This window comes from Oncorhynchus nerka, linkage group LG1, assembly GCF_034236695.1.
Source record: "Oncorhynchus nerka isolate Pitt River linkage group LG1, Oner_Uvic_2.0, whole genome shotgun sequence".
NCBI lineage: Eukaryota > Metazoa > Chordata > Actinopteri > Salmoniformes > Salmonidae > Oncorhynchus > Oncorhynchus nerka.
Window position 1 is genome coordinate 58,675,019 of NC_088396.1, and position 26,385 is coordinate 58,701,403.

General features: G+C 45.8%; 1 protein-coding gene across 1 annotated transcript in view; it reads left to right on the top strand.

The window, feature by feature from the left end:
• dip2a (disco-interacting protein 2 homolog A) overlaps positions 1 to 26,385 on the top strand; it is a 299,931-nt gene that overhangs the window by 207,040 nt on the left and 66,506 nt on the right. Inside the window, exons 17-21 of the mRNA XM_065019803.1 lie at positions 13,099 to 13,238; positions 18,111 to 18,247; positions 18,607 to 18,687; positions 22,697 to 22,824; positions 25,775 to 25,889. Coding sequence (XP_064875875.1) covers positions 13,099 to 13,238; positions 18,111 to 18,247; positions 18,607 to 18,687; positions 22,697 to 22,824; positions 25,775 to 25,889 — 601 coding nt within the window. The remainder of the gene's footprint in view (positions 1 to 13,098; positions 13,239 to 18,110; positions 18,248 to 18,606; positions 18,688 to 22,696; positions 22,825 to 25,774; positions 25,890 to 26,385) is intronic.

Sequence of the window (26,385 nt, forward strand, 5' to 3'; positions counted from 1 at the left end):
CATCACACTACAACACCGAGCTATATTAACCTGTTACATCACACTACAACACCGAGCTATATTAAAACCTGTTACATCACACTACACTGAGCTATATTAAAACCTGTTACATCACACTACACCGAGCTATATTAAAACCTGTTACATCACACTACTACACCGAGCTATATTAACCTGTTACATCACACTACAACACCGAGCTATATTAAAACCTGTTACATCACACTACAACACCGAGCTATATTAAAACCTGTTACATCACACTACACCACCGAGCTATATTAAAACCTGTTACATCACTACTACACCGAGCTATATTAAAACCTGTTACATCACACTACTACACCGAGCTATATTAAAACCTGTTACATCACTACTACACAGAGCTATATTAAAACCTGTTACATCACACTACAACACCGAGCTATATTAAAACCTGTTACATCACACTACTACACCGAGCTATATTAAAACCTGTTACATCACACTACAACACCGAGCTATATTAAAACCTGTTACATCACTACTACACTGAGCTATATTAAAACCTGTTACATCACACTACTACACCGAGCTATATTAACCTGTTACATCACACTACTACACCGAACTATATTAAAACCTGTTACATCACACTACAACACCGAGCTATATTAAAACCTGTTACATCACACTACAACACCGAGCTATATTAAAACCTGTTACATCACACTACAACACCGAGCTATATTAAAACCTGTTACATCACACTACACCGAGCTATATTAAAACCTGTTACATCACACTACACTGAGCTATATTAAAACCTGTTACATCACTACTACACCGAGCTATATTAAAACCTGTTACATCACACTACAACACTGAGCTATATTAAAACCTGTTACATCACACTACTACACCGAGCTATATTAAAACCTGTTACATCACACTACTACACCGAGCTATATTAAAACCTGTTACATCACACTACAACACCGAGCTATATTAAAACCTGTTACATCACTACTACACCGAGCTATATTAAAACCTGTTACATCACTACTACACCGAGCTATATTAAAACCTGTTACATCACTACTACACCGAGCTATATTAAAACCTGTTACATCACACTACAACACTGAGCTATATTAAAACCTGTTACATCACACTACTACACCGAGCTATATTAAAACCTGTTACATCACACTACAACACCGAGCTATATTAAAACCTGTTACATCACACTACTACACCGAGCTATATTAAAACCTGTTACATCACACTACAACACTGAGCTATATTAAAACCTGTTACATCACACTACTACACCGAGCTATATTAAAACCTGTTACATCACACTACAACACCGAGCTATATTAACCTGTTACATCACACTACAACACCGAGCTATATTAAAACCTGTTACATCACACTACACTGAGCTATATTAAAACCTGTTACATCACACTACACCGAGCTATATTAAAACCTGTTACATCACACTACTACACCGAGCTATATTAACCTGTTACATCACACTACAACACCGAGCTATATTAAAACCTGTTACATCACACTACTACACCGAGCTATATTAAAACCTGTTACATCACACTACACCGAGCTATATTAAAACCTGTTACATCACACTACACCGAGCTATATTAAAACCTGTTACATCACACTACACCGAGCTATATTAAAACCTGTTACATCACACTACAACACCGAGCTATATTAAAACCTGTTACATCACACTACAACACCGAGCTATATTAAAACCTGTTACATCACACTACTACACCGAGCTATATTAAAACCTGTTACATCACACTACTACACCGAGCTATATTAAAACCTGTTACATCACACTACTACACCGAGCTATATTAAAACCTGTTACATCACACTACACCGAGCTATATTAACCTGTTACATCACACTACTACACCGAGCTATATTAAAACCTGTTACATCACACTACAACACCGAGCTATATTAACCTGTTACATCACACTACAACACCGAGCTATATTAACCTGTTACATCACACTACAACACCGAGCTATATTAACCTGTTACATCACACTACAACACCGAGCTATATTAAAACCTGTTACATCACTACAACACCGAGCTATATTAACCTGTTACATCACACTACAACACCGAGCTATATTAAAACCTGTTACATCACACTACACTGAGCTATATTAAAACCTGTTACATCACACTACAACACCGAACTATATTAAAACCTGTTACATCACACTACAACACCGAGCTATATTAAAACCTGTTACATCACACTACAACACCAGAGCTATATTAACCTGTTACATCACACTACTACACCGAGCTATATTAAAACCTGTTACATCACACTACACTGAGCTATATTAAAACCTGTTACATCACACTACAACACCGAGCTATATTAAAACCTGTTACATCACACTACTACACCGAGCTATATTAAAACCTGTTACATCACACTACTACACCGAGCTATATTAAAACCTGTTACATCACACTACAACACCGAGCTATATTAAAACCTGTTACATCACACTACTACACCGAGCTATATTAAAACCTGTTACATCACACTACTACACCGAGCTATATTAAAACCTGTTACATCACACTACTACACCGAGCTATATTAAAACCTGTTACATCACACTACTACACCGAGCTATATTAAAACCTGTTACATCACACAACTACACCGAGCTATATTAAAACCTGTTACATCACACTACTACACCGAGCTATATTAAAACCTGTTACATCACACTACTACACCGAGCTATATTAAAACCTGTTACATCACACTACTACACCGAGCTATATTAACCTGTTACATCACACTACAACACCGAGCTATATTAAAACCTGTTACATCACACTACAACACCGAGCTATATTAACCTGTTACATCACACTACAACACCGAGCTATATTAAAACCTGTTACATCACTACAACACCGAGCTATATTAAAACATGTTACATCACACTACACTGAGCTATAGTAAAACCTGTTACATCACACTACAACACCGAACTATATTAAAACCTGTTACATCACACTACAACACCGAGCTATATTAAAACCTGTTACATCACACTACTACACCGAGCTATATTAACCTGTTACATCACACTACTACACCGAGCTATATTAAAACCTGTTACATCACACTACACCGAGCTATATTAAAACCTGTTACATCACACTACAACACCGAGCTATATTAAAACCTGTTACATCACACTACTACACCGAGCTATATTAAAACCTGTTACATCACTACTACACCGAGCTATATTAAAACCTGTTACATCACTACTACAACACCGAGCTATATTAAAACCTGTTACATCACTACTACAACACCGAGCTATATTAAAACCTGTTACATCACTACTACAACACTGAGCTATATTAAAACCTGTTACATCACACTACAACACCGAGCTATATTAAAACCTGTTACATCACACTACAACACCGAGCTATATTAAAACCTGTTACATCACACTACTACACCGAGCTATATTAAAACCTGTTACATCACACTACACCGAGCTATATTAAAACCTGTTACATCACACTACAACACCGAGCTATATTAAAACCTGTTACATCACACTACACCGAGCTATATTAAAACCTGTTACATCACACTACTACACCGAGCTATATTAAAGCCTGTTACATCACACTACTACACCGAGCTATATTAAAACCTGTTACATCACACTACACCGAGCTATATTAAAACCTGTTACATCACACTACACCGAGCTATATTAAAACCTGTTACATCACACTACAACACCGAGCTATATTAAAACCTGTTACATCACACTACAACACCGAGCTATATTAAAACCTGTTACATCACACTACAACACCGAGCTATATTAAAACCTGTTACATCACACTACAACACCGAGCTATATTAAAACCTGTTACATCACACTACAACACCGAGCTATATTAAAACCTGTTACATCACACTACACCGAGCTATATTAAAACCTGTTACATCACCGAGCTATATTAAAACCTGTTACATCACACTACTACACCGAGCTATATTAAAACCTGTTACATCACACTACACCGAGCTACATGATCCACAGCTAGGAGTTACCAGCTACCCTGCCTTCAGAAAGTGTTCATACCCCTTGACTTATTTCACATTATGTTGTTGTTTTATTTAACCTTTATTTTACTAGGCAAGTCAGTTAAGAACTCATTCTTATTTACGATGACTGCCTAGTGGGTTAACTGCCTTGTTCAGGGGCAGAATGACAGATTTGTACCTTGTCAGCTCTGGGATTTGATCTAGCAACCTTTCGGTTACTGGCCCAACGCTCTAACCACTAGGCTACCCTGCTGCCCCTTGTTGTTACAACCGGAATTCAAAATGTATCAAATATTGTCTTTCTCACCCATCTACAAACAATAACATTTTTACATTTACATTTAAGTCATTTAGCAGACGCTCTTATCCAGAGCGACTTACAAATTGGTGCTTTCACCTTATGACATCCAGTGGAACAGCCACTTTACAATAGTGCATCTAGGTCTTTTAAGGGGGGGAGGATTACTTTATCCTATCCTAGGTATTCCTTAAAGAGGTGGGGTTTCAGGTGTCTCCGGAAGGTGGTGATTGACTCCGCTGTCCTGGCGTCGTGAGGGAGTTTGTTCCACCATTGGGGGGCCAGAGCAGCGAACAGTTTTGACTGGGCTGAGCGGGAACTGTACTTCCTCAGTGGTAGGGAGGCGAGCAGGCCAGAGGTGGATGAACGCAGTGCCCTTGTTTGGGTGTAGGGCCTGATCAGAGCCTGGAGGTAGTGAGGTGCCGTTCCCCTCACAGCTCCGTAGGCAAGCACCATGGTCTTGTAGCGGATGCGAGCTTCAACTGGAAGCCAGTGGAGAGAGCGGAGGAGCGGGGTGACGTGAGAGAACTTGGGAAGGTTGAACACCAGACGGGCTGCGGCGTTCTGGATGAGTTGTAGGGGTTTAATGGCACAGGCAGGGAGCCCAGCCAACAGCGAGTTGCAGTAATCCAGACGGGAGATGACAAGTGCCTGGATTAGGACCTGCGCCGCTTCCTGTGTGAGGCAGGGTCGTACTCTGCGGATGTTGTAGAGCATGAACCTACAGGAACGGGCCACCGCCTTGATGTTATTTGAGAACGACAGGGTGTTGTCCAGGATCACGCCAAGGTTCTTAGCGCTCTGGGACGAGGACACAATGGAGTTGTCAACCGTGATGGCGAGATCATGGAACGGGCAGTCCTTCCCCGGGAGGAAGAGCAGCTCCGTCTTGCCGAGGTTCAGCTTGAGGTGATGATCCGTCATCCACACTGATATGTCTGCCAGACATGCAGAGATGCGATTCGCCACCTGGTCGTCAGAAGGGGGAAAGGAGAAGATTAATTGTGTGTCGTCTGCATAGCAATGATAGGAGAGACCATGTGAGGTTATGACAGAGCCAAGTGACTTGGTGTATAGCGAGAATAGGAGAGGGCCTAGAACAGAGCCCTGGGGACACCAGTGGTGAGAGCACGTGGTGAGGAGACGGATTCTCGCCACGCCACCTGGTAGGAGCGACCTGTCAGGTAGGACGCAATCCAAGCGTGGGCCGCGCCGGAGATGCCCAACTCGGAGAGGGTGGAGAGGAGGATCTGATGGTTCACAGTATCGAAGGCAGCCGATAGGTCTAGAAGGATGAGAGCAGAGGAGAGAGAGTTAGCTTTAGCAGTGCGGAGCGCCTCCGTGATACAGAGAAGAGCAGTCTCAGTTGAATGACTAGTCTTGAAACCTGACTGATTTGGATCAAGAAGGTCATTCTGAGAGAGATAGCGGGAGAGCTGGCCAAGGACGGCACGTTCAAGAGTTTTGGAGAGAAAAGAAAGAAGGGATACTGGTCTGTAGTTGTTGACATCGGAGGGATCGAGTGTAGGTTTTTTCAGAAGGGTGCAACTCTCGCTCTCTTGAAGACGGGAGGGACGTAGCCAGCGGTCAGGGATGAGTTGATGAGCGAGGTGAGGTAAGGGAGAAGGTCCCCGGAGATGGTCTGGAGAAGAGAGGAGGGGATAGGGTCAAGCGGGCAGGTTGTTGGGCGGCCGGCCGTCACAAGACGCGAGATGTCATCTGGAGAGAGAGGGGAGAAAGAGGTCAGAGCACAGGGTAGGGCAGTGTGAGCAGAACCAGCGGTGTCGTTTGACTTGGCAAACGAGGATCGGATGTCGTCGACCTTCTTTTCAAAATGGTTGACGAAGTCATCTGCAGAGAGGGAGGAGGGGGGAGGGGAGGAGGATTCAAGAGGGAGGAGAAGGTGGCAAAGAGCTACCTAGGGTTAGAGGCAGATGCTTGGAATTTAGAGTGGTAGAAAGTGGCTTTAGCAGCAGAGACAGAGGAGGAAAATGTAGAGAGGAGGGAGTGAAAGGATGCCAGGTCTGCAGGGAGGCGAGTTTTCCTCCATTTCCGCTCGGCTGCCCGGAGCCCTGTTCTGTGAGCTCGCAATGAGTCGTCGAGCCACGGAGCGGGAGGGGGAGGACCGAGCCGGCCTGGAGGATAGGGGACATAGAGAGTCAAAGGATGCAGAAAGGGAGGAGAGGAGGGTTGAGGAGGCAGAATCAGGAGATAGGTTGGAGAAGGTTTGAGCAGAGGGAAGAGATGATAGGATGGAAGAGGAGAGAGTAGCGGGGAGAGAGAGCGAAGGTTGGGACGGCGCGATACCATCCGAGTAGGGGCAGTGTGGGAAGTGTTGGATGAGAGCGAGAGGGAAAAGGATACAAGGTAGTGGTCGGAGACTTGGAGGAGTTGCAATGAGGTTAGTGGAGGAACAGCATCTAGTAAAGATGAGGTCGAGCGTATTGCCTGCCTTGTGAGTAGGGGGAAGGTGAGAGGGTGAGGTCAAAAGAGGAGAGGAGTGGAAAGAAGGAGGCAGAGAGGAATGAGTCAAAGGTAGACGTGGGGAGGTTAAAGTCGCCCAGAACTGTGAGAGGTGAGCCGTCCTCAGGAAAGGAGCTTATCAAGGCATCAAGCTCATTGATGAACTCTCCGAGGGAACCTGGAGGGCGATAAATGATAAGGATGTTAAGCTTGAAAGGGCTGGTAACTGTGACAGCATGGAATTCAAAGGAGGCGATAGACAGATGGGTAAGGGGAGAAAGAGAGAATGACCACTTGGGAGAGATGAGGATCCCGGTGCCACCACCCCGCTGACCAGAAGCTCTCGGGGTGTGCGAGAGCACGTGGGCGGACGAAGAGAGAGCAGTAGGAGTAGCGGTGTTGTCTGTGGTGATCCATGTTTCCGTCAGAGCCAAGAAGTCGAGGGACTGGAGGGAGACATAGGCTGAGATGAACTCTGCCTTGTTGGCCGCAGATCGGCAGTTCCAGAGGCTACCGGAGACCTGGAACTCCACGTGGGTCGTGCGCTGGGACCACCAGATTAGGGTGGCTGCGGCCATGCGGTGTGGAGCGTTTGTATGGTCTGTGCAGAGAGGAGAGAACAGGGATAGACAGACACATAGTTGACAGGCTAGAGAAGAGGCTACGCTAATGCAGAGGAGATTGGAATGACAAGTGGACTACACGTCTCGAATGTTCAGAAAGTTAAGCTTACGTAGCAAGAATCTAATTGACTAAAATGATTAAAATGATAGAGTACTGCTGGGGTAGGCTAGCTGCGTTGTTGACACTACCCTAATCAAGTCGTACCGTTGAGTGTGAAGTTTCTACAATGCTGCTTATCGGGAGCTAGCTGGCTAGCTAGCAGTGTTGGTTACGTTACGTTGCGTAGGAGAACGACAATAGCTGGCTAGCTAACCTAGAAAATCGCTCTAGACTACACAATTATCTTTGAAACAAAGACGGCTATGTAGCTAGCTATGTAGCTAGCTACGATCAAACAAATCACACCGTTGGGACTGTAATGAAATGAAGTGAAAAAGTGATACTACCTGTGGAGCGACGCGGAATGCGACCGGAAAGCGAAAGTTCTATTCAGTAGACGTTGGCTGGCTATTGGCTAGCTAGGAGTGTCTCCTACGTTAAGGACGACAAAATAGCTGGCTAGCTAACCTCGGTGAATTAAGATAATCACTCTAAGACTACACACTCTAAACTACACAATTATCTTGGATACGAAGACAGCAAAGACAACTATGTAGCTATCTAATACTACACTAATCAAGTCGTTCGGTTGAGTGTGATAGTTACTACAGTGCTACGGTAGCCGGTGAACGTATGCTAGCTGCTAGGCAGATAGGAGGGCGACGAAATACGATAATAACGCAATTATCACTCTAAGACTCCACACTCTAAACTACACAATTATCTTGGATACGAAGACAGTAAAGACAACTATGTAGCTAGCTATGTAGCTAGCTAACACTACACTAATCAAGACGTTCAGTTGAGTGTGATAGTACTACAGTGCTACGGTAGACGGTGAACGTGTTGGACAGATAGGAGACGACGAAATACGATAATTACGCAATTAAACATGTAATGACAAAGTGAAAACATGTTTTTAGAAATTTTTGCAAATATATTGAAAATGAAAAAATATAAATATCTAATTTACACAACTCTTCCCACCTCTGATTTCACCATGAGGCCAATGGTGACTTTAAAACAGTTGAATGGCTGTGATAGAAACCTGAGGATGGATCAACAACATTGTAGTTACTCCACAATACCAACCTAATGACAGAGTTTAATGGCTGTGATAGGAGAAAACTGAGGATGGACCAACAACATTGTAGTTACTCCACAATACCAGCCTAATGACAGAGTTTAATGGCTGTGATAGGAGGAAACTGAGGATGGATCAACAACATTGTAGTTACTCCACAACCTAAATGACAGAGTTTAATGGCTGTGATAGGAGGAAACTGAGGATGGATCAACAACATTGTAGTTACTCCACAACCTAAATGACAGAGTTTAATGGCTGTGATAGGAGGAAACTGAGGATGGACCAACAACATGGTAGTTACTCCACAATACCAGCCTAATGACAGAGTTTAATGGCTGTGATAGGAGAAAACTGAGGATGGACCAACAACATGGTAGTTACTCCACAATACCAGCCTAATGACAGAGTGAAAACATGTAAGCTTTGCATCAAGTCACTAAAGTAATACTGCAACAAAAAGAACTTAATGAATACAAAGTGTTATGTTTGGACAATACAACACATTACTGAGTACCACTCTCCAATACAACACATTACTGAGTACCACTCTCCAATACAACACATTACTGAGTACCACTCTCCAATACAACACATTACTGAGTACCACTCTCCAATACAACACATTACTGAGTACCACTCTCCAATACAACACATTACTGAGTACCACTCTCCAATACAACACATTACTGAGTACCACTCTCCAATACAACACATTACTGAGTACCACTCTCCAATACAACACATTACTGAGTACCACTCTCCAATACAACACATTACTGATGTTCAAATGTTCATAAATGACCAGCATGGTCGACTAATAATAAGGCAGAAGAGTTGAAACTGGAGCAGCAGCACAGTCAGGTGGACTGGGGACAGCAAGGAGTCATCATGTCAGGTAGTCCTGGGGCACGGTCCTAGGGCCCAGGCCAGTTGAAACTGGAGCAGCAGCACGGCCAGGTGGACTGGGGACAGCAAGGAGTCATCATGTCAGGTAGTCCTGGGGCACGGTCCTAGGGCCCAGGCCAGTTGAAACTGGAGCAGCAGCACAGTCAGGTGGACTGGGGACAGCAAGGAGTCATCATGTCAGGTAGTCCTGGGGCACGGTCCTAGGGCCCAGGCCAGTTGAAACTGGAGCAGCAGCACAGTCAGGTGGACTGGGGACAGCAAGGAGTCATCATGTCAGGTAGTCCTGGGGCACGGTCCTAGGGCTCAGGTCAGTTGAAACTGGAACAGCAGCATGGCCAGGTGGACTGGGGGCAGCAAGGAGTCATCATGTCAGGTAGTCCTGGGGCATGGTCCTAGGGCTCAGGTCCTCCGAGAGAGAGAAAGAAAGAGAGAATTAGAGAACGCACACTTAGATTCACACAGGACACCGAATAGGACAGGAGAAGTACTCCAGATATAACAAACTGACCCTAGCCCCCCGACACAAACTACTGCAGCATAAATACTGGAGGCTGAGACAGGAGGGGTCAGGAGACACTGTGGCCCCATCGGAGGACACCCCCTCATAAGGCACACAGACATTCCGATCACCCAAACTAGGCACCAAAAGGAATCGTCTGCTGCCTATGGTTTACGATCGAGTGAGGTGTCAACCACAAGAGGAATACCTATGTGAGAATGCTGTTCATCGACTACAGCTCGGCATTCAACACCATAGTGCCCTCCAAGCTCGTCATCAAGCTCGAGACCCTGGGTCTCGATCCCGCCCTGTGCAACTGGGTACTGGACTTCCTGACGGGCCGCCCCCAGGTGGTGAGGGTAGGAAACAACATCTCCACCCCGCTGATCCTCAACACTGGGGCCCCACAAGGGTGCGTTCTGAGCCCTCTCCTGTACTCCCTGTTCACCCACGACTGCGTGGCCACGCACGCCTCCAACTCAATCATCAAGTTTGCGGACGACACTACAGTGGTAGGCTTGATTACCAACAACGACGAGACGGCCTACAGGGAGGAGGTGAGGGCCCTCGGAGTGTGGTGTCAGGAAAATAACCTCACACTCAACGTCAACAAAACTAAGGAGATGATTGTGGACTTCAGGAAACAGCAGAGGGAACACCCCCCTATCCACATCGATGGAACAGTAGTGGAGAGGGTAGCAAGTTTTAAGTTCCTCGGCGTACACATCACAGACAGCATCGTGAAGAAGGCGCAGCAGCGCCTCTTCAACCTCAGGAGGCTGAAGAAATTCGGCTTGTCACCAAAAGTACTCACAAACTTCTACAGATGCACAATCGAGAGCATCCTGGCGGGCTGTATCACCGCCTGGTACGGCAACTGCTCCGCCCTCAACCGTAAGGCTCTCCAGAGGGTAGTGATGTCTGCACAACGCATCACCGGGGGCAAACTACCTGCCCTCCAGGACACCTACACCACCTGATGTTACAGGAAGGCCATAAAGGACATCAACCACCCGAGCCACTGCCTGTTCACCCCGCTATCATCCAGAAGGCGAGGTCAGTACAGGTGCATCAAAGCTGGGACCGAGAGACTGAAAAACAGCTTCTATCTCAAGGCCATCAGACTGTTAAACAGCCACCACTAACATTGAGTGGCTGCTGCCAACACACTGACTCAACTCCAGCCACTTTAATAATGGGAATTGATGGGAAATGATGTAAATATATCACTAGCCACTTTAAACAATGCTACCTTATATAATATTACTTACCCTACATTATTCATCTCATATGCATACGTATATACTGTACTCTATATCATCGACTGCATCCTTATGTAATACATGTATCACTAGCCACTTTAACTATGCCACTTTGTTTACTTTGTCTACATACTCATCTCATATGTATATACTGTACTCGATACCATCTACTGTATGCTGCTCTGTACCATCACTCATTCATATATCCTTATGTACATGTTCTTTATCCCCTTACACTGTGTATAAGACAGTAGTTTTGGAATTGTTAGTTAGATTACTTGTTGGTTATTACTGCATTGTCGGAACTAGAAGCACAAGCATTTCGCTACACTCGCATTAACATCTGCTAACCATGTGTATGTGAAAAATAAAATTTGATTTGATTTGATTTAAATAACAGCATATAGCAGGGCTATATACAGGGTATTACGGTACGGAGTTAATGTGGAGGCTATATACAGGGTGTTACGGTACAGAGTCAATGTGGAGGCTATATACAGGGGGTACCGGTACAGAGTCAATGTGGAGGCTATATACAGGGGGTACCGGTACAGAGTCAATGTGGAGGCTATATACAGGGGGTACCGGTACAGAGTCAATGTGGAGGCTATATACAGGGGGTACCGGTACAGAGTCAATGTGGAGGCTATATACAGGGAGTACTGGTACAGAGTCAATGTGGAGGCTATATACAGGGGGTACCGGTACAGAGTCAATGTGGAGGCTATATACAGGGGGTACCGGTACAGAGTCAATGTGGAGGCTTTATACAGGGGGTACCGGTACAGAGTCAATGTGGAGGCTATATACAGGGGGTACCGGTACAGAGTCAATGTGGAGACTATATACAGGGGTCACTGGTACAGAGTCGATGTGCGGGGACAACAGTGTTGAGGTAATTTAAGTAATAGATACATGTAGGTAGAGTTATTAAAGTAACGGCAGCAGCAGCATTCTGGGGGGGGGCAATGCAAATAGTCTGGGTGGCCATTTGATTAGCTGTTCAGGAGTCTTATGGCTTGAGGGTAGAAGCTATTTAGGAGCTTCTTGGACCTAGTCTTGGTGCAAGCCGGTACCGCTTGCCTTGCGGTAGCAGAGAGAACAGTCTATGACTAGGGTGGCTGGAGTCTTTGACAATTTTATAGGGCCTTCCTTTGACACCGCCTGGTATAGAGTTCCTGGATGGCAGGAAGCTTGGCCCCGATGATGTACTGGGCTGTACGCACTACCCTCTGTAGTGCCTTACGGTCAGAGGCCGAGCAGTTGCCACACCAGGCAGTGAGGCAACCAGTCAGGATGCGCTCGATGGTGCAGCTGTTGAACCTTTTGAGGATCTGAGGACCCATTCCAAATCTTTTCAGTCTCTTGAGGGGGAATAGGTTTTGTTGTGCCCTCTTCCCTGTATATAAATGTAAATACTGTGAGATATTTCTGTATTTCATTTTCAATAAATTAGCAAAAAAATCTGAAAACATGTTTTAACTTTGTCATTCTGGGGTATTGTGTGTAGATGGGTGAGAAAAACAAACAATTTAATCAATTTTGAATTCAGGCTGTAACACAACAAAATGTGCAGTAAGTCAAGGGGTGTGAATACTTTCTGAAGGCACCATCTGTGTCTGTTTCCCCTCTAGAGTCAGGAGCCCCTCCACCAGGGAAGGCAGTTCTGTTAGTTTACCTGTATAACCATACTGTATATAAATGTTGGTTCCTCAGACCTCCGGAGTCGGGCGTCCCTCCACCAGGGAAGGCAGTTCTGTCCATGAGTGGTCTGAGCCACAGTGTGATCCGGGTAGACACCGAGGAGAAGCTCTCTGTCCTCACAGTGCAGGACGTGGGCCAGGTCATGCCAGGCGGTACGTCCAGCTAGTACACATTCTTCAGCTCATACCGGGCGGTACATCCAGCTAGTGCACATTCCACAGCTCATACCGGGCGGTACATCCAGCTAGTACACATTCTACAGCTCATACCAGGCGGTACGTCCAGCTAGTACACATTCTACAGCTCATACCAGGCGGTACGTCCAGCTAGTACACATTGCACAGCTCATACCAGGCGGTACGTCCAGCTAGTACACATTCTACAGCTCATAACAGGCGGTACGTCCAGCTAGTACACATTCTACAGCTCATACCAGGCGGTACGTCCAGCTAGTACACATTCTACAGCTCATAACAGGAGGTACGTCCAGCTAGTACACATTCCACAGCTCATACCAGGAGGTACGTCCAGCTAGTGCACATTCCACAGCTCATACCAGGAGGTACGTCCAGCTAGTGCACATTCCACAGCTCATACCAGGCGGTACATCCAGCTAGTACACATTCCACAGCTCATACCAGGCGGTACATCCAGCTAGTACACATTCTACAGCTCATACCAGGCGGTACGTCCAGCTAGTACACATTCTACAGCTCATACCAGGCGGTACGTCCAGCTAGTACACATTCCACAGCTCATACCAGGCGGTACGTCCAGCTAGTACACATTCTACAGCTCATACCAGGCGGTACGTCCAGCTAGTACACATTCCACAGCTCATACCAGGCGGTACGTCCAGCTAGTACACATTCCACAGCTCATACCAGGCGGTACGTCCAGCTAGTACACATTCTACAGCTCATACCAGGCGGTACGTCCAGCTAGTACACATTCCACAGCTCATACCAGGCGGTACGTCCAGCTAGTGCACATTCTACAGTGTTTTTATAGATTTATATCGCTGCTCATAGAGAAAAGTCCTCAGAAATGGATAAACTTAGCCTGTAACAAGGGTCTGTGGTTTTGACTAGGGATGTATTCCCTTTCAGGATCATCTGGTATGTATCTAGAAACATGGGCTCCAATAGGATACAGGAACGATACGTTTTAGTTTTAAATTATTTGGTTTGATTACAGAACAAATTGTTGCGATTGTTTGATTCGATTCGATGCACAACCATTTGTTGCGTAAACACATTAATTTTCCATTCTAAATGAATATCTGCTGCTTATGGAACTCATGCGCTGGGCCTCTCTGAGCCGGGCCTCTCTGAGCTGACATGTGGGTGAGTGATGTATGTCTGGTGTGTACTATGTAGGCACCTGATCTGAGCCATAAAGGAGACCAGACATCTACCACCCCACTATCAGATTAGAGCCATACTGGAGACATCTACCACCCCACTATCAGATTAGAGCCATAATGGAGACATCTACCACCCCACTATCAGATTAGAGCCATAATGGAGACATCTACCACCCCACTATCAGATTAGAGCCATAATGGAGACATCTACCACCCCACTATCAGATTAGGAGGCAATGTAGCCTCTGTTTTTGTCCCCCCACATTGAATTCACCATCACTAATTAACTTGTCATTTATGCAGATGACTTGTTTGAGCTAGTCATGTATCAATATTTATAATTGACAAATTAGCGAATGAATATACACTGAGTGCACATAACATTAACACCTTCCTTATATTGAGTTGCCCCCCTCCCCCATATGCCCTCAGAACAGACTCAATTCGTCGGTGCATGGACTCTACAAGGTGTTGAAGGCGTTCCACAGGGATGCTGGCCCATCTTGACTCCAATGCTTCCCACAGTTGTCAAGTTGGCTGGATGTCCTTTGGGTGGTGTTACATTCTAGATACACAGAGGAAACTGTTGAATGTGAAAAACCCAGAAGCGTTGCAGTTCTTGACACTCAAACCGGTGCACCTGGCACCTACTACCATTCCCTGTTCAAAGGCACTTAAATCTTTCATCTGATCCCAATTGGACTCTGAATGGCACACATAGACAATCCATGTCTCAAGGGTTAAACATCATTATTTAACCTGTCACCTCCCCTTCATCAACACTGATTGACATCAATAAGAGAATATTCAGTAGCTTTCACCAGGTCAGTCTGTCATGGAAAGAGGTGTTCCTTATGTTTTGTACACTCAGTGCATAGCACAACTTTGGATTTCACCCCACCTCAAAATCGATTGATTTAGACTGTTTGGACATTCTTAGTGAGCTTCTTTTCTCCGCCTGCTTTGGCCATGCAGTGCACTTCCAAAGTGATTGCTCTCATCATTATGAAATGATCAACTTTACCCTCTCATCTATGAAATGACTGTATACACGGATTGTTTTTTAGCAAAACTCCCAAAACTATTGCTGATGGTGAACCTGAAAACCATCAAAATAGAATCTACAGTAAGCCCGTTCAGCAGGTAAAGCCCGTTCAGCAGGTAAAGCCCTGTTCAGCAGGTAAAGCCCTGTTCAGCAGGTAAAGCCCTCCTGTTCAGCAGGTAAAGCCCTCCTGTTCAGCAGGTAAAGCCCTGTTCAGCAGGTAAAGCCCGCAGGTAAAGCCCTGTTCAGCAGGTAAAGCCCTGGTAAAGCCCTGTTCAGCAGGTAAAGCCCGTTCAGCCCGTTCGGCAGGTAAAGCCCGTTCAGCCGGTAAAGCCTGTTCAGCAGGTAAAGCCAGGTGAGTTGTCTCCGGTAGCTTACTTTTATTCAACAGGGCATAGATAACAATAACCTAGCAAATTACACAGGTTGTCACTCAACTAATGAAGCCTAAAATTTCACAAGCCATTTTAGCATTTGAATGCTTAAGGTGCAGCGCAGATGTGCAAGAGGGAACTGGCCCCCTACCTCACGTTGGTTCCGCATGAAGTTGGGCAAATTGCGCAGTTTTACTAGGCTACTGATATTCACTGGAGTTGTTGGGCATGCAAAATGACTTGTATATCTATGACTATGAACACAGTTACATGCTTACACTGAAGCAGAGTTGTCACAAAAGTAGGTAAAAAAGTGAATTGACGATTCGTAACGGTTGGAACGATTTTCTGACCAATGCAGTTGTCTTAAACATTTGAATCGGGGACCAGTACGTATTGATGAATTGTTACATCCCTGTTTTTTACGGGGGAAAACCGAAAGAACGGCCTGTAACGGGGGAAAACCGAAAGAACGGCCTGTAACGGGGGAAAACCGAAAGAACGGCCTGTAACGGGGGAAAACCGAAAGAACGGCCTGTAACGGGGGAAAACCGAAAGAACGGCCTGTAACGGGGGAAAACCGAAAGAACGGCCTGTAACGGGGGAAAACCGAAAGAACGGCCTGTAACGGGGGAAAACCGAAAGAACGGCCTGTAACGGGGGAAAACCGAAAGAACGGCCTGTAACGGGGGAAAACCGAAAGAACGGCCTGTAACGGGGGAAAACCGAAAGAACATCTCCGGATTCCTACCGCAAGCTCTGAACCTTTTATACCGGATCATTGCAGCTAGCTAGCTGCTATCCGAGTGGCTACTCCTGGCTAACGTCTCTGTCCCGAAGCAAGCACCCTCTTCAAAGGGTGTGACACTCTAGACCCAAACTGTTACATACCTATATCCGTCCCGCCTGACTAGCATCAGTACTCTGGATGGTTCTGACCTAGAATATGTGTACAACTACAAATACCTAGGTGTCTGGTTAGACTGTAAACTCTCCTTCGACTCACATTTAGCAACTCCAATCCAAAATTAAATCTAGAATTGGCTTTCTGTTTCGCCACAAAGCATCCTTCACTCACGCCGCCAAACTTACCCTTGTAAAACTGACTATCCTACCGATCCTTGACTTCGTCGATGTAATTTACAAAATAGCCCCGAACACTCTACTCGGCAAACTGGATGTCGTCTATAGCAGTGTCATCCGTTTTGTCACCAAAGCCCCATATACTGCCCACCACTGCTACCTGAATGCTCTCGTTGGCTGGCCCTCACTGCGTATTCGTCGCCAAACCCACTGGCTCCAGGTCATCTATAAGTCTTTGCTCGGTAAAGCCCCGCCTTATCTCAGCTTACTGGTCACCATAGCAGCACCCACCCGTAGTACGCACTCCAGCAGGTATATTTCACTGGTCAACCCCAAAGCCAACACTTCCTTTGGCTGCCTTTCCTTCCAGTTCTCTGCTGCCAATGACTGGGACAAATTGCAAAAATCAAGGAAAATCCTAAAGAACTAAGCCTTTAACAAAGGACAAATCTTCTTTTTTTAAGCAGCCTGTAACAACGGAAAAATCTAAAGAACAGCCTCGGCATCTGTAGGGGAGTTGCAGCGATTGGACGAGACTGTAACTACCATTTGGATATCACAAAGTTGGGGAGAAAAAAGGGTAAAAGTACAACAAATTGTGAAAAACCTGATGAACAGCCTGGAACGAGGGGAAACACCTGATGAACAGCCTGGAACGAGGGGAAACACCTGATGAACAGCCTGGAACGAGGGGAAACACCTGATGAACAGGCTGGAACGAGGGGAAACACCTGATGAACAGGCTGGAACGAGGGGAAACACCTGATGAACAGGCTGGAACGAGGGGAAACACCTGATGAACAGGCTGGAACGAGGGGAAACAGCTGATGAACAGGCTGGAACGAGGGGAAACACCTGATGAACAGGCTGGAACGAGGGAAACACCTGATGAACAGCCTGGAACGAGGGGAAACAGCTGATGAACAGGCTGGAACGAGGGGAAACACCTGATGAACAGCCTGGAACGAGGGGAAACACCTGATGAACAGCCTGGAACGAGGGGAAACACCTGATGAACAGGCTGGAACAAGGGAAAAACACTAAACAACTTAGCCTGTAACAAGGGCAGTTCGGAGAAACACGCTGTCCTATTAATTACAATGCTTTGTTTATTGATATCCAGTCAGTGTGTGTGATGTTATGACGTGTGTGTCCACAGCGCTGGTGTGTGTGGTACGTGTGGAGGGAACTCCGTATCTCTGCCAGACAGATGAGGTGGGGGAGATCTGTGTGAGTTCTGGGAGCACCGGCGTGGCATACTACGGCCTCCCGGGCATGACCAAGAACACATTCCAGGTTTGTACTGTGACTTGAACACTCATAATGGTGTCACATTGTTACTGCAAAAGAGTGTGTTCTCAAATCCAAATCAAATCTCAATAACTGTCCTGGTTAATTAAAGGCAATAACTACATAAATGAATACTGAGTCGTGTGTACAGTCATGTTGCCTGTTCCAGACCATCCCAGTAACAGCTTTAGGAGCAATGTGTTGTGTATAGTTCTGTTGTCTGTTCCAGACCATCCCAGTAACAGCTTTAGGAGCAATGTGTTGTGTATAGTTCTGTTGTCTGTTCCAGACCATCTCGGTAACAGCATTAGGAGCTATGTGGTGTGTGTCTAGTGGTGTGTGTATAGTCCTGTTGCCTGTTCCAGACCATCCCAGTAAGAGCGTCAGGAGGTCCCATCAGTGGCAGACCCTTCACCAGGACGTCACTACTGGGCTTTGTAGGACCTGTGAGTTCACTGTTATCCGTTTCTAGGAGCCTCACATTCCCAGCTGCTAGCATGATGTCTGCTAGCATGATGTCTGCTAGCATGATGTCTGCTAAATGCGTCTGCTAAATGCATCTCCTAGCATGGTGTCTGCTAGCATGGTGTCTGCTAAATGCGTCTGCTAAATGCGTCTGCTAAATGCGTCTGCTAGCATGATGTCTGCTAAATGCGTCTGCTAGCATGATGTCTGCTAGCATGATGTCTGCTAAATGCGTCTGCTAGCATGATGTCTGCTAAATGCGTCTGCTAGCATGATGTCTGCTAGTATGATGTCTGCTAAATGCGTCTGCTAGCATGATGTCTGCTAAATGCGTCTGCTAGCATGATGTCTGCTAGCATGGTGTCTGCTAAATGCGTCTGCTAGCATGGTGTCTGCTAAATGCGTCTGCTAGCATGATGTCTGCTAAATGCGTCTGCTAGCATGGTGTCTGCTAGCATGGTGTCTGCTAAATGCGTCTGCTAGCATGATGTCTGCTAGCATGATGTCTGCTAAATGCGTCTGCTAGCATGATGTCTGCTAAATGCGTCTGCTAGCATGGTGTCTGCTAAATGCGTCTGCTAGCATGGTGTCTGCTAAATGCGTCTGCTAGCATGGTGTCTGCTAAATGCGTCTGCTAGCATGGTGTCTGCTAAATGCGTCTGCTAGCATGATGTCTGCTAAATGCGTCTGCTAAATGCGTCTGCTAAATGCGTTTGCTAGCATGATGTCTGCTAGCATGATGTCTGCCAGCATGATGTCTGCCAGCATGGTGTCTGCTAAATGCGTCTGCTAGCATGATGTCTGCTAGCATGATGTCTGCTAAATGCGTCTGCTAGCATGATGTCTGCTAAATGCGTCTGCTAGCATGGTGTCTGCTAAATGCGTCTGCTAGCATGATGTCTGCTAGCATGATGTCTGCTAAATGCGTCTGCTAAATGCGTCTGCTAGCATGATGTCTGCTAAATGTATCTGCCAGCATGATGTCTGCTAAATGTGTCTGCTAGCATGATGTCTGCTAAATGCGTCTGCTAGCATGATGTCTGCTAAATGTGTCTGCTAGCATGATGTCTGCTAGCATGGTGTCTGCCAGCATAATGTCTGCCAGCATGATGTCTACTAAATGCATCTGCTAAATGTACAAAAAGTTTTCGAACACCTACTCATTCAAGAGTTTTTCTTTATTTTTACTATTTTCTACATTGTAGAATAATAGTGAAGACATAAACTATAACATATATGGAATCATGTAGTAACCAAAAAACTGTTAAACAAATCAAAATATATTTTATATTTGAGATTCTTCAAATAGCCACTCTTTGCCTTGATGACAGCTTTGCACACTCTTGGCTTTCTTACATTTACATTTACATTTAAGTCATTTAGCAGACGCTCTTATCCAGAGCGACTTACAAATTGGTGCGTTCACCTTAAGACATCCAGTGGAACAGCCACTTTACAATAGTGCATCTAAATCTTTTAAGGGGGGAGAAGGATTACTTTATCCTATCCTAGGTATTCCTGAAAGAGGTGGGGTTTCAGGTGTCTCCGGAAGGTGGTGATTGACTCCGCTGTCCTGGCGTCGTGAGGGAGTTTGTTCCACCATTGGGGGGCCAGAGCAGCGAACAGTTTTGACTGGGCTGCGCGGGAACTGTACTTCCTCAGTGGTAGGGAGGCGAGCAGGCCAGAGGTGGATGAACGCAGTGCCCTTGTTTGGGAGTAGGGCCTGATCAGAGCCTGGAGGTACTGATGTGCCGTTCCCCTCACAGCTCCGTAGGCAAGCACCATGGTCTTGTAGCGGATGCGAGCTTCAACTGGAAGCCAGTGGAGAGAGCGGAGGAGCGGGGTGACGTGAGAGAACTTGGGAAGGTTGAACACCAGACGGGCTGCGGCGTTCTGGATGAGTTGTAGGGGTTTAATGGCACAGGCAGGGAGCCCAGCCAACAGCGAGTTGCAGTAATCCAGACGGGAGATGACAAGTGCCTGGATTAGGACCTGCGCTGCTTCCTGTGTGAGGCAGGGTCGTACTCTGCGGATGTTGTAGAGCATGAACCTACAAGAACGGGCCACCGCCTTGATGTTAGTTGAGAACGACAGGGTGTTGTCCAGGATCACGCCAAGGTTCTTAGCGCTCTGGGAGGAGGACACAATGGAGTTGTCAACCGTGATGGCGAGATCATGGAACGGGCAGTCCTTCCCCGGGAGGAAGAGCAGCTCCGTCTTGCCGAGGTTCAGCTTGAGGTGGTGATCCGTCATCCACACTGATATGTCTGCCAGACATGCAGAGATGCGATTCGCCACCTGGTCATCAGAAGGGGGAAAGGAGAAGATTAATTGTGTGTCGTCTGCATAGCAATGATAGGAGAGACCATGTGAGGTTATGACAGAGCCAAGTGACTTGGTGTATAGCGAGAATAGGAGAGGGCCTAGAACAGAGCCCTGGGGGACGCCAGTGGTGAGAGCGCGTGGTGAGGAGACAGATTCTCGCCACGCCACCTGGTAGGAGCGACCTGTCAGGTAGGACGCAATCCAAGCGTGGGCCGCGCCGGGAGATGCCCAACTCGGAGAGGGTGGAGAGGAGGATCTGATGGTTCACAGTATCGAAGGCAGCCGATAGGTCTAGAAGGATGAGAGCAGAGGAGAGAGAGTTAGCTTTAGCAGTGCGGAGGGCCTCTGTGATACAGAGAAGAGCAGTCTCAGTTGAATGACTAGTCTTGAAACCTGACTGATTTGGATCAAGAAGGTCATTCTGAGAGAGATAGCGGGAGAGCTGGCCAAGGACGGCACGTTCAAGAGTTTTGGAGAGAAAAGAAAGAAGGGATACTGGTCTGTAGTTGTTGACATCGGAGGGATCGAGTGTAGGTTTTTTCAGAAGGGGTGCAACTCTCGCTCTCTTGAAGACGGAAGGGACGTAGCCAGCGGTCAGGGATGAGTTGATGAGCGAGGTGAGGTAAGGGAGAAGGTCTCCGGAAATGGTCTGGAGAAGAGAGGAGGGAATAGGGTCAAGCGGGCAGGTTGTTGGGCGGCCGGCCGTCACAAGACGCGAGATTTCATCTGGAGAGAGAGGGGAGAAAGAGGTCAGAGCACAGGGTAGGGCAGTGTGAGCAGAACCAGCGGTGTCGTTTGACTTAGCAAACGAGGATCGGATGTCGTCGACCTTCTTTTCAAAATGGTTGACGAAGTCATCTGCAGAGAGGGAGGAGGGGGGGGAGGGGGAGGAGGATTCAGGAGGGAGGAGAAGGTGGCAAAGAGCTTCCTAGGGTTAGAGGCAGATGCTTGGACTTTAGAGTGGTAGAAAGTGGCTTTAGCAGCAGAGACAGAAGAGGAAAATGTAGAGAGGAGGGAGTGAAAGGATGCCAGGTCCGCAGGGAGGCGAGTTTTCCTCCATTTCCGCTCGGCTGCCCGGAGCCCTGTTCTGTGAGCTCGCAATGAGTCGTCGAGCCACGGAGCAGGAGGGGAGGACCGAGCCGGCCTGGAGGATAGGGGACATAGAGAATCAACCAGCTTCACCTGGAATGATTTTCCAACCTATGCTGAGCACTTGTTGGCTGCTTTTCCTTCATTCTGCAGTCCGACTCATCCCAAACCATCTCAATTTGGTTGGCGGGATTGTGGAGACCAGGTCATCTGATGCAGCTGTCATCAATGCAAAGGGTGGCTACTTTGAAGAATCTCAAATATAAAATCTAGTTAGATTTTTGGGTTACTACATGATTCCAAACGTTTTACCGGTAGTGTCTCTGCTAGCATGATGTCTGTTAAATGTAGCTAAATTAGGTATAGCTGAATTCAGTAGATAATCATTTCACTGTTACTCTGTTTACTAAGCATGTGACAAATAACATTTTATTTTACTTGACATACTGCTGGACCTGACCATCCATTTCACTGTTAGTCGACACCTGTTACCAAGCATGTGATAAATACATATTTTATTTTATTTGACAAGATGTGTTGGGCAGTGACTAACCACCCTGTGTGTGTGGTCTCCAGGACAACCTAGTGTTTATCGTGGGTAGAATGGACGGGCTGATGACGGTGTGTGGGCGGAGACACAACGCTGATGATGTGGTTGCCACGGCGCTGGCAGTGGAGCCCATGAAGTTTGTCTACAGGGGGAGGTGAGGAGGGAGGTTCTGTGTTCTAGGATAGCAGTGTTGTGGTGTTCTAGGATAGCAGTGTTGTGGTGTTCTAGGATAGCAGTGTTGTGGTGTTCTAGGATAGCAGTGTTGTGGTGTTCTAGGATAGCAGTGTTGTTGTTGTTGTGGTGTTTTAGGATAGCAGTGTTGTTGTGTTCTAGGATAGCAGTGTTGTTGTTGTGGTGTTCTAGGATAGCAGTGTTGTTGTTGTGGTGTTCTAGGATAGCAGTGTTGTTGTGTTCTAGGATAGCAGTGTTGTTGTGTTCTAGGTTAGCAGTGTTGTTGTTGTTGTTGTGTTCTAGGATAGCAGTGTTGTTGTGTTCTAGGCTAGCAGTGTTGTTGTTGTTGTGGTGGTGTTTTAGGATAGCAGTGTTGTTGTTGTGTTCTAGGAAAGCAGTGTTGTTGTTGTTGTGTTCTAGGATAGCAGTGTTGTTGTTCTAGGATAGCAGTGTTGTTGTTCTAGGATAGCAGTGTTGTTGTTCTAGGATAGCAGTGTTGTTGTTCTAGGATAGCAGTGTTGTTCTAGGATAGCAGTGTTGTTGTTGTGTTCTAGGATAGCAGTGTTGTTGTTGTGGTCTAGGATAGCAGTGTTGTTGTTGTGTTCTAGGATAGCAGTGTTGTTGTTGTGTTCTAGGATAGCAGTGTTGTTGTTGTGTTCTAGGATAGCAGTGTTGTTGTTGTGTTCTAGGATAGCAGTGTTGTTGTTGTGTTCTAGGATAGCAGTGTTGTTGTTGTGTTCTAGGATAGCAGTGTTGTTGTTTTCTAGGATAGCAGTTTTGTTGTGTTCTAGGATAGCAGTGTTGTTGTTGTGGTGGTCTAGGATAGCAGTGTTGTTGTTGTGTTCTAGGATAGCAGTGTTGTTGTTGTGGTCTAGGATAGCAGTGTTGTTGTTGTGTTCTAGGATAGCAGTGTTGTGGTTGTGTTCTAGGATAGCAGTGTTGTGGTGGTCTAGGATAGCAGTGTTGTGGTGGTCTAGGATAGCAGTGTTGTGGTGGTCTAGGATAGCAGTGTTGATGTTGTGGTGTTCTAGGATAGCAGTGTCGATGTTATGGTGTTCTAGGATAGCAGTGTTGTGGTGGTCTAGGATAGCAGTGTTGATGTTATGGTGTTCTAGGATAGCAGTGTCGATGTTATGGTGTTCTAGGATAGCAGTGTTGTGGTGGTCTAGGATAGCAGTGTTGTTGTGTTCTAGGATAGCAGTGTTGTTTTTGTGGTGTTCTAGGATAGCAGTGTTGTGGTGTTCTAGGATAGCAGTGGTGTTGTGGTGTTCTAGGATAGTAGTGTTGTTGTTGTTGTGTTCTAGGATAGTAGTGTTGTTGTTGTGTTCTAGGATAGTAGTGTCGATGTTATGGTGTTCTAGGATAGCAGTGTTGTGGTGGTCTAGGATAGTAGTGTTGTTGTTGTGTTCTAGGATAGCAGTGTTGTTGTTGTGTTCTAGGATAGCAGTGTTGTTGTTGTGTTCTAGGATAGTAGTGTTGTTGTTGTGTTCTAGGATAGCAGTGTTGTTGTGTTCTAGGATAGCAGTGTTGTTGTTGTGGTGTTTTAGGATAGCAGTGTTGTTGTTGTGGTGTTTTAGGATAGCAGTGTTGTTGTTGTGTTCTAGGATAGTAGTGTTGTTGTTGTGTTCTAGGATAGCAGTGTTGTTGTTGTGTTCTAGGATAGTAGTGTTGTTGTTGTGTTCTAGGATAGCAGTGTTGTTGTTGTGTTCTAGGATAGCAGTGTTGTTGTTGTGTTTTAGGATAGCAGTGTTGTTGTTGTGTTTTAGGATAGCAGTGTTGTTGTTGTGTTCTAGGATAGCAGTGTTCTCTGTTGTGTTTTAGGATAGCAGTGTTGTTGTGGTGTTTTAGGATAGCAGTGTTGTTGTTGTGTTTTAGGATAGCAGTGTTGTTGTTGTGTTTTAGGATAGCAGTGTTGTTGTGGTGTTTTAGGATAGCAGTGTTGTTGTTGTGTTTTAGGATAGCAGTTTTGTTGTTGTGTTCTAGGATAGTAGTGTTGTTGTTGTGTTCTAGGATAGCAGTGTTGTTGTTGTGTTCTAGGATAGCAGTGTTGTTGTTGTGTTCTAGGATAGCAGTGTTGTTTTTGTGTTTTAGGATAGCAGTGTTGTTGTTGTGTTTTAGGATAGCAGTGTTGTTGTTGTGTTCTAGGATAGCAGTGTTGTTGTTGTGTTCTAGGATAGCAGTGTTGTTGTTGTGTTCTAGGATAGCAGTGTTGTTTTTGTGTTTTAGGATAGCAGTGTTGTTGTTGTGTTTTAGGATAGCAGTGTTGTTGTTGTGTTTTAGGATAGCAGTGTTGTTGTTGTGTTTTAGGATAGCAGTGTTGTTGTTGTGTTCTAGGATAGCAGTGTTGTTGTTGTGTGTTTTAGGATAGCAGTGTTGTTGTTGTGTTTTAGGATAGCAGTGTTGTTGTTGTGTTTTAGGATAGCAGTGTTGTTGTTGTGTTCTAGGATAGCAGTGTTGTTGTTGTGTTCTAGGATAGCAGTGTTGTTGTTGTGTTCTAGGATAGCAGTGTTGTTGTTGTGTTCTAGGATAGCAGTGTTGTTGTTGTGTTCTAGGATAGCAGTGTTGTTTTTGTGTTTTAGGATAGCAGTGTTGTTGTTGTGTTTTAGGATAGCAGTGTTGTTGTTGTGTTTTAGGATAGCAGTGTTGTTGTTGTGTTTTAGGATAGCAGTGTTGTTGTTGTGTTCTAGGATAGCAGTGTTGTTGTTGTGTTTTAGGATAGCAGTGTTGTTGTTGTGTTCTAGGATAGCAGTGTTGTTGTTGTGTTTTAGGATAGCAGTGTTGTTGTTGTGTTTTAGGATAGCAGTGTTGTTGTGGTGTTTTAGGATAGCAGTGTTGTTGTTGTGTTTTAGGATAGCAGTGTTCTCTGTTGTGTTTTAGGATAGCAGTGTTCTCTGTTGTGTTTTAGGATAGCAGTGTTCTCTGTTGTGTTCTAGGATAGCAGTGTTCTCCGTCTCGGTTCTCCATGATGAGCGTATTGTAGTGGTGGCAGAACAGAGACCAGATGCTTCAGAGGAGGGCAGCTTCCAGTGGATGAGCCGCGTTCTACAGGTACAACACAGTGTATATGCATCATGTATACAACACCTCTTCAAGTCCATTTAAAGCTGCATGATGTTCAAATCAATATAGTGGAACACACATCTAGTAACCCCTCCTGTCTGTCAGGCTGTATTTTCTACAGGCTATAGACAGTATTCACCAGGTGGGGGTGTACTGCCTAGCTCTGGTCCCTGCCAACATGTCTGTTGTATTTTCTACAGGCTATAGACAGTATTCACCAGGTGGGGGTGCACTGCCTAGCTCTGGTCCCTGCCAACATGTCTGTTGTATTTTCTACAGGCTATAGACAGTATTCACCAGGTGGGGGTGTACTGCCTAGCTCTGGTCCCTGCCAACATGTCTGTTGTATTTTCTACAGGCTATAGACAGTATTCACCAGGTGGGGGTGTACTGCCTAGCTCTGGTCCCTGCCAACATGTCTGTTGTATTTTCTACAGGCTATAGACAGTATTCACCAGGTGGGGGTGTACTGCCTAGCTCTGGT